General features: G+C 43.5%; 1 protein-coding gene across 2 annotated transcripts in view; it reads left to right on the top strand.

Moving 5' to 3' along the window:
- LOC119452310 (trypsin inhibitor-like) overlaps window positions 1-6539 on the top strand; it is a 32129-nt gene extending 25590 nt beyond the window's left edge. Inside the window, exons 1-2 of one of the 2 annotated variants that reach the window (XM_037714733.2) lie at window positions 1257-1455; window positions 5714-6398. In XM_037714733.2, the coding sequence (XP_037570661.1) occupies window positions 1374-1455; window positions 5714-5925 (294 nt within the window). In that variant the 5' untranslated portion in view covers window positions 1257-1373 and the 3' untranslated portion in view covers window positions 5926-6398. Of the gene's footprint in view, window positions 1-1256; window positions 1456-5713 lie in introns of those variants that run through there. The other variant, XM_049667438.1, reaches the window with a different exon arrangement.
- The last annotated feature ends 1863 nt before the right edge of the window (window positions 6540-8402 follow it).

An 8402-nucleotide genomic window follows, 5' to 3' on the forward strand; every position in this document is an offset into this window, starting at 1 on the left:
TGTGTATCTTCCTGATATTTAGCTGTGTGCTGGACTAGTCCTCACCCGGCATGGCTGCTTAGTGGCTTTGGTGTTGCGCGGCTAAGCACGCGGTCACGGGATCAAATCCCGGCCATGGAGGTAGCATTTCGATAGTAGCGAAATAAAAAAAAAAAAAAAAAAAAAAAAAAAAAAAAAGCTCCCGTGTACTTAGATTGAGGCGCACATTAAAGAACCCCAGGTGGTCAAAATTAATGTGGAGTCCCCCACTATACGGTGTGCCTCATAATCAGAGCGCGGTTTGGCACCTAAAACCCCATGTTTAATTTAATTTTGACTGGTGTGGGAATGGGACGATCGGCTCACTAAATTCTGTGACATTACTCAACATTATCGAATGCAAAGGCGTGAGTATCCACCACCTCACCCCAAGCTCAATAGGGCCCAGTCCGTTCAATGGCGGCAGCTACAAACACGAACATACACGAACCCTGTCATCATGAACCATATATACCCCGAATTATATACAACCAATCTATGCCAGTATTGTAACACCAGAGCCACACTAGATCACATCCTATGGGCATGTCCAGCATTAATCAGCAATACTGGGGTCGCGGCCTCCAACGAGGGCCTTCGGGCGCGTTGGGGGACTGCGCTGCTCAGTTCAGGCCTGGACCAGCAACTGTGGGCTATCCAGCAGGCCGAGAAGCTGCCGGGAGACACGGTCTCTCCGCTGGCTCCTAGGTGGGAACCCAGCCCAGCAATCTGCCGGAAATAAATAAAGTTCTTCTCTCTCTACTCCTATGCCAAGCACCTCTGAAGAAAACCATATTGATATGGCCAGTGTATGTGCGCTGCTACCGTCTTCTTTAGTAACAGGGCTAGACGCCGACCGTCCAATGAAATATACTGCTCAAGTGCATCGCAACACAATAACACAACATTATGGCTTCAATATTAAAACAACAGGCATGATGAGACATCAAGCATGACCTCTCTAACACCGCTACCAAAAATTTGCGCCAGCAGTAATGTAGGGTGGGCTTGGTAACTGCAATATTAGCTCTGTGCCTAAAACAAGTTTGGCGCCGTAAAGACAAGCACACGCACAAGAAGCACATAAAGTATGCGAGAAGAAACGAGCGAGATGGCGGGCAGGAAGAGAAAACTGTAATACCGGAACGTCAGGATTTCTGCCTGCCGAGCGTCTCGCTTAGAACCTCAAGTGGGTCACAGGGCGCAATCGGAGAGGTCATCGCGGCAGCAAGAACCTCGGAAGTAGGGAGCAGCGCGGGCCAGTTTTCGCTGAAAGCTGCTAAGCGAAGGAACTGGAGACATTTTTACAGCTCCTCATTTTGCGTTTGGCTGCCGTTATCACGAAGAAAGAAGCGATGAGGAATCTGACGGCGGTGTTCTTGTTCGCGATGTTCGCGATTGTATCGGTATCACTCGCGGCTCCGAAAGCAGCAAAGGGTAAGTGCACTGTTATGCCTCGTACTTGCACAAGCATTGCCTTTTTTTCGCATCGTAATTGCTTTAGGAAAGAAATCGAGATGGAAAATCTTTAAGGCTGTTTTATTCATGGCAGCTTACTGTCGCCTTTTTTCACGTGAGTAGGTCAATGATATTGTTACCAAGCGCTGCTCGAGACGAAGCTGAGGACAGTGCGGAAGACGACGATACTCTGATGTCGCGTGGATTGGTTTCCATCTTGTATGCTTTGTATGCCAGTGGCCAAATTGTAAATATCCTGTAAATATGTTTTAAACCTCTTTCCCCGTAACATCTTGGTGGAGGTTTTGTATATATTGCAATTATAAATAGTGCGACGGAGTGAACGTCGAGTAAAATTCAGCTCTAGGTGCAGGATGATTTGGATTTGTCTTCACGGACCCTCGATGTTCAGAATCCTTTGAGGCCTGTTTCATGCGGCTTGCTATTCAAACCTGTTGCGTTCACTAGATAAGTTGTCGTAGATAGCGTTTCGTTTGACTTTGTCGACAGAAGGTACACCTTTTAGACAAACAACTTGATGGATGTCGCCATAACCGCAAGTTGAAGATGTGGATGTATTTTATCAGCTTGTTCTTTGAGCTGAGCGGCGAGACGAGGTTAGGGCTTACTCTGTGACATTAGAATAGTTTTCTAGAAAGAGAATTTAGTTTGTCATACGCCCTAGACGCTGGACAAAGTGTTTTTAAAATCATCTTTACTACTACTAATGAATAGCATAGTACCCGGTTTACCGAGTTTTTTGATGAACACAGGATAAGTCCTTGTGGCTCTCTAATAATTAGGGAACTTCTACCCTGTGAACGCAATAGACTGTTGCATCGCAACAAATCTTCTCATGCGATATATTTTCAGGCAATCTGTGACCTAGGCATTTCTCAGGCACACAGTAGATGAACAATTACACGCTCTTTTGATTCCTCCCATTACTGACAAGAAAAGGCAGCCAAAACTTCGAGCACTTTTCTTGCGAAGGTTTATGCATGCAAGATATGCGTCGTCTTCTGCTATGCAATCAGTTTTATTGATTTCAGTAGATATAAAAGTTATTCGATTCCAAAAGACTCCGGCCAAATAATCGGTTCCGCTTGGTAAAGCGCCCACTGAAGAAGTCGCCTAGTGTGTATGGCGTTACTCTGCAAAGCTAGAGGTCGGGGGTTCGGTTCTGGCAGCGGCAGCCTCATGGTGCCGAAATGCAAAAACATTCGTATGGTTAGGTTTAGGCGGACATTAAAGAAGCCCAGGTGGTCATAATGAATATGGAGTCACCCACTTCGGCGTGCTCAGATTCAGATCGTGGTTTTGGCACTTAAACCCCAGGATTCTTTACAGCGTTTCACGCGGTTCACATATTGTTGTCCTAAACATCATAATATCATTTACTGCGTCAGCATAGAGACATAAAAGAATGTGTTACATGTTGGCACTGCTATTCAGTACAGACGCATCAAGGCGGTGACTGCAGCAACAATCGCACGCGCCTGTAATCTCAAAGCTTTGTTCGCAATATTTTTAGAAGCGCATTCATTAGAGGCTTTTGTGTTGTACATACTCAAGCAACACCCACTGCTTTCTAGATCGACTGTTTTAGACACCTGATATGACTTGGCTTGCGAATGTTTGTGCTTGGAAAACGTGAAGCCATCAGCAAGTGGAGAAGGGCAGGGTTTATATAACGATGTGTGGCCCCTTGCCGCCTGATGCGAAATTGTTTTAAGGGGCGGGCTGTTTCAACGACAGGCGTAACACGTTTGCGAGGCGCGCACGTCGTAATGAAAAACCGGTCCGTGGAAAGCGTGCGCCGAGCAGTTACAACTGGGAGAGAGTGCCGCAGTTGAAGTCGAAGGTTAGTGTGTTGCGGTCTAGCCGCAGAGTGAGGAAGCGCACAAGCTGCCTGGGCTATTTGCAGGGGCCGCAGACGTTTCGAATACCTTGGAGAGCGCTTCACATGAGGTCGTACTTATTATAAGCTACATCGCGGACGATACGGAAAGTCGGCGCAGTCAATCGTTCCTGCTAAACTGTGGGACTGATCACTTGGTCACTGCAGGTTCATATGCTTGTCGCATAGGGGGACAGGAGAGAGGTAAGGACAAGTTCGCTTTAAAAAATGTTTTGGCGTTTGGGCGAAATTCACAACACATCGGACAATGCTTTATATCGCGAAACTAAACCGCGAGGTCCAAGCCACTATGCTTCAGATCGCAAGCAGCTAATCACATTAAGAGAAAAGTTATTTCGCCTGTATAAATACATTTTCATTTTTCATTACCATTCTGCAATGCCAGAAACGCCACCCTTAATATCAGAAGACGCTACGTAAGCCAGAAAAGCCGCAAACATGAAAGGCGGCTGGTGAAACCGCTTTGAAATTCCCACGTCAGCTCACCATGGCGTCAGAGATTGTGACGGCGTCTGCTAGGGCCTAGTGAATGGCTTATCGGCAAAAATGGACTACATTGTATATTGAAGAAGATATAGATTGAAGCTGGCAAGTTTCGAGAATTGTTGTTGAACCAGAGAGGCCCAAATACGAATATATACCTTGAAATCAGTGGCCTCGCACCAGCCAATGGCAGAGGAATTTCCGGCGTCAAATTCAAGAAATTAAACTTTGCCATTGATTTTCTCTTGTAACAATCAACCAATAATCACTATGAAATAATTAAACTTAAGTTTTCAAAGATGAGTTTATCAGCCTAAATTGATATGGTGATTTTCTGTATAATGTACACTTAACAGGAAGGCTGCTGAGACTACTACCGCACGTGTTTGTAGTGAATTCGCGTTTATTTATTTTCATTTGCTGTAGGCCCCTCAAAACGTGTGTCACTAATCTGCGCTCTCGAATGAAGACCCAAGACGATTTTTTTCTTCAGCTTCTTTTTTCCCTTTAGACCATTCCGGTGATTTATTGTTTCTTACTATTTAATTAAGTCCCATAAAAGTAGCCCAATTTTAGCCATTTCGCAGGATGTCAACGCAGAGATGGGTGTTGCTATCTCTGTGGAGGAATACAGACACATTGCCGAACCATTTATTTTTTTGGCAGGCACATTGGAAAGTATGAATGGAAGATTTTAAGCAAACTAACGTAATTCTTTTTCCCTAATAATAATCAAGGATATATCTGAATGGCTCTACTTACATACCCCCAACATTTAAATTTTCCTGAGTGCAGTAGCCAAGCTCGTGAAACGATTGTTGTATGAGCACGAATAAGGGCTACTGCACCATGATCATCAGTCTGTTCAATCAAAGCATCTCAATACGCTCGTGTAAAGCACTCACCACGATTCTGTAAGAGAATGAAGCATAAAGTTAAATCTCTGCAATCGCAATCAGTCGTGCCGCTTTCATGGCATGATTTGACATTTCATAATCGCGTCTGAGTTCTTTATTTGCAGTGATGGCATATACTGCTTGCTCCCACTAATTTACGTGTTGATGGAACGACTGAAGACACAAACGAAGTATATTTCTTTCTGGTATTTCTTCAAAGTAGAGGCGTCATATGTTCAATTCTTAAAGGAAATGTAGAAGGCAGTGAACGTGACAGAAACCTATTACGCAAGCCACCCAGACAAACCACTTACCGTAACCTCCCTCCTCCAAGTTGCATATATGCAAGGACGTCGCGTGGTCGCAACTATAAAGCCATAGTAAGGCGATCAGAAGTGCCATGCAGCTGCCGCAATATTACTTAGGATTGAGGAAAGATTGTCTTCAAAGCAAAGCTTATTTCTTTCTTCTTTTTTTTCACCGAGCCGGCGAGCGCCCCTGTGCTCCCTAATGAAGGTATAAATGATGACCATAGGCATCCCTAAAGCACGAAGACCTATTATGAGAATTGCGCATGATATAAAACAGCCTCGTTGATTTGTTTTGAACCGCGTCTATTTTTGCATTGCACCGTTTTATTTTTGGCTCATTCTCGGCTTTACTGCATCGACTTTGACGTCTGCCACTGAGCATCCACCTAATTTCAGGTTTGCATCAAGGCATATATAGCTTCTGAAAGTTCAGTGCAGACAGATAAGCATGGCCCGAGATCGAAGGTGTTACCTCTGAAGTGCATACACACAAGCATCACACAGTACATCTTGCATTGGATGAAAACAAACACAATTGTAGAATCGCGTTTAGCTATATAGCATTTTTTAACCGGTTCGGTAGAGCTTCGCTGAACCTGAAAAATTGTCATTCATACTCTTTTCAGATGACTACGAAACCACGGTTGACCCCAAGGCCTGTCCAGGCTGGGAGGTGTGGCAGGACTGTTCAGGAAACGACTGCCGCGAGCTTAGCTGCGCGGACCCCATTAACGGCGGGGATTGCAAGGATTGCACCAGCGGCTGCTATTGCGGGGAAGGATACTTGAGAGACTCTAAGGGAAACTGCATCAACTGGGACCACTGTCCACGGGAATGAATGCTCTCTTCGATCCCATAAGCACTTTCGCTTTTAGGCGTTTCGACAGATCCTGTTTGCCGTTTTGTTCGCTTGAGCTGTGTTTTGCATGTGCGCTCAACGAAGTTATACTAGAAGCAAAAAAAAATTATTGGTTTCTCAAGAAGAACAAGCTGTTTTGTGACTGATATGTGACAAATGTATCGACATAATTCATTTCGAGAAATACACACTTTCGTTTCTGACTCGGCTCACATCAAGTCAAACCTTTCTTTTCCAGCATGTACTTTACAGATGGAGGACAACAAAAAAAAAAAAGCTGCCAGCAGGCGGCTTGACGAGTCTGCAGCCCCACGTAATGAGCGGTCCTTTGGGCCACAGCAATGAAAACCACAGTCAATTAACAAATGTAAACACTTGATCAGTGCAGAACAAAAGTTAAACACAATGGTCCTCAAAAAATAAGTGCCAGGATAAGTAAAACCAGTTTTATTTTTCTGCAAACATAGATCTAAGTTTTGCTGTGAAACAAACAAATAAATCAAAATTAGCAGATTGATAATGGTTTAGCAGTGATGGTAAAGAATAACATAGGCATTCCATGCCAGAGCTCAAGCGGAGTGCATCAACGTTCCAATATTCTCCGTGTCTGGTAGCATAGTATTGTTCTTTTTTTCTTTGCTAAGTCTGCCGAGCACCAAGGCTCTGTATGTTATATCTCACTTCATATTTAGATGTAGTACTCAAACGACAGTGGTATAGTTTGCGAGCCGTGATAACATGTGCTCTATAGAGCTTATATAGACTACTTATATCGTTTTTTCGTCCTTTCGCTTGGGCATCAACGCCGAAGACCCCGCTCGCTCTCAAAAACATAACGGACGTGATTCATGGAGCTCTTCGTAATTGCATTGTTGTGCTCGCCCGCTAGGTCGGCGTGTGTAGCCACTACACAATTTAGTTCTCAACCTGGCACCATTATAAAATGTTTTACAGGTTTGCCGTGACCATTATACAAAGTGTGGACACGCTACTCATGCGAAATCACAACTTTTGTTCATTATGGACAACAAACTTTCTTGAGGTTTTGTTTCCCCCTTGAAAAAAAAAACGACGAAAGAAGAAAAGGTAAGTGCTTCAAACTACATTTATGGAACATGTACTGAGCGATACAAGAATTTTTGAGTGGTTTGGGCCGTTGCAAAAAAGAGAAATGTGCGCTAAAGACCATTCCTTATTCGGCCGGCCTTCAACCACTCCTACCTACGAGATTGTGAAAAACAGTTTTATGAAAACCCCACGAGTCACTGCTACACAACTGGCCAGATTTGAAAAGCTGCTTTCACGAGTTGAAGCTGTTGTGAGTGAATTTCGAATTTTTAGAGTGCAATGGGGCATGAAACACGTTTTCACGGTGTTTGTTGCCCGTCTTCCCAAAGAGGACAAAAATCAAAAGAACGAAAAGTTATTTGATGTGAAAAGTTAAATTCAAAGTGGCTCGAAAGGGATTCGCCGACGTTCCCCGTGCACCCTATTTATCGGAGCACGCTCCATGCAACTTTGCTCTATTTTTAAAAAAATAAATCTGTAAGGAAAGGGAATATCCCACTCTACAGGAAGTGAAGACAACTTTCCAGGTGCCACTCAACAGCATGAAGCCTCAAAAGCTCCAGAGAAAAGGGTGGATCATTATGCTGGCTCCACTGGAGAATATCCTGTAGGGAAATATGTTCCTTTCGTTCTGAACTAAAATAAATATATTTTTTTCTTTTTTGCAGAGTCATATTTTTTTCTGGTTCCCCTCACTCCTATGAAGCTTCTGTGACTGCTCAGAACACTCTGTGTCGGCAGATGTTCTCAGAAGTAAGTTTTCACACACTTTACGTGGAGTCATCAGCACAATTACTTTCCTTGCCTGGTGGCTTCATATGCCTCAAGTATTTTCGCAATGTGACGGCTCTAACCTGCTGCTTATGACATCATCAAAAGCAGCGAACCTTTTCTCCTGTACGAATCAAACACTAAAAATGTTTAAACATTATGTTGATATTTAATACATGTAAGAAAGGAAGCTAACACTGCCTATTGAAAAATATGAAGAGGCTATCGGTATTTCCACAAACATTTGATTCAAGTTGGAGCCGTAGTGTCAAGTTAGTTTAAACAATGCAACAATAGTCATTACATCTGTTACAGAGGCGTCTTGGGCCACTTTTTGGGATATGTTATTACGCAATATTACGCAATTAGTACGCAAGAAATTACGCAATATGCTATGTAAAGAAACGGGATGAAACTGAGAATGGTGAAGCCTTATGTTGGGTTTTTGTTGTCGCAAGACTTAGTAATTGCAAATATTTCTCAGGTGCCTTGCTCGACCAAAGAAGAAACTTAGATTATTATGATTATGACGATATGCAATAACGTATAAAGTAACGCGTGTGATATTTAAAACGCAAAATAAAATGACGCGTTTGGACTGATATGCGAGCCCTTTT

This window comes from Dermacentor silvarum, chromosome 5 (assembly GCF_013339745.2).
Source record: "Dermacentor silvarum isolate Dsil-2018 chromosome 5, BIME_Dsil_1.4, whole genome shotgun sequence".
NCBI classification, from domain to species: domain Eukaryota; kingdom Metazoa; phylum Arthropoda; class Arachnida; order Ixodida; family Ixodidae; genus Dermacentor; species Dermacentor silvarum.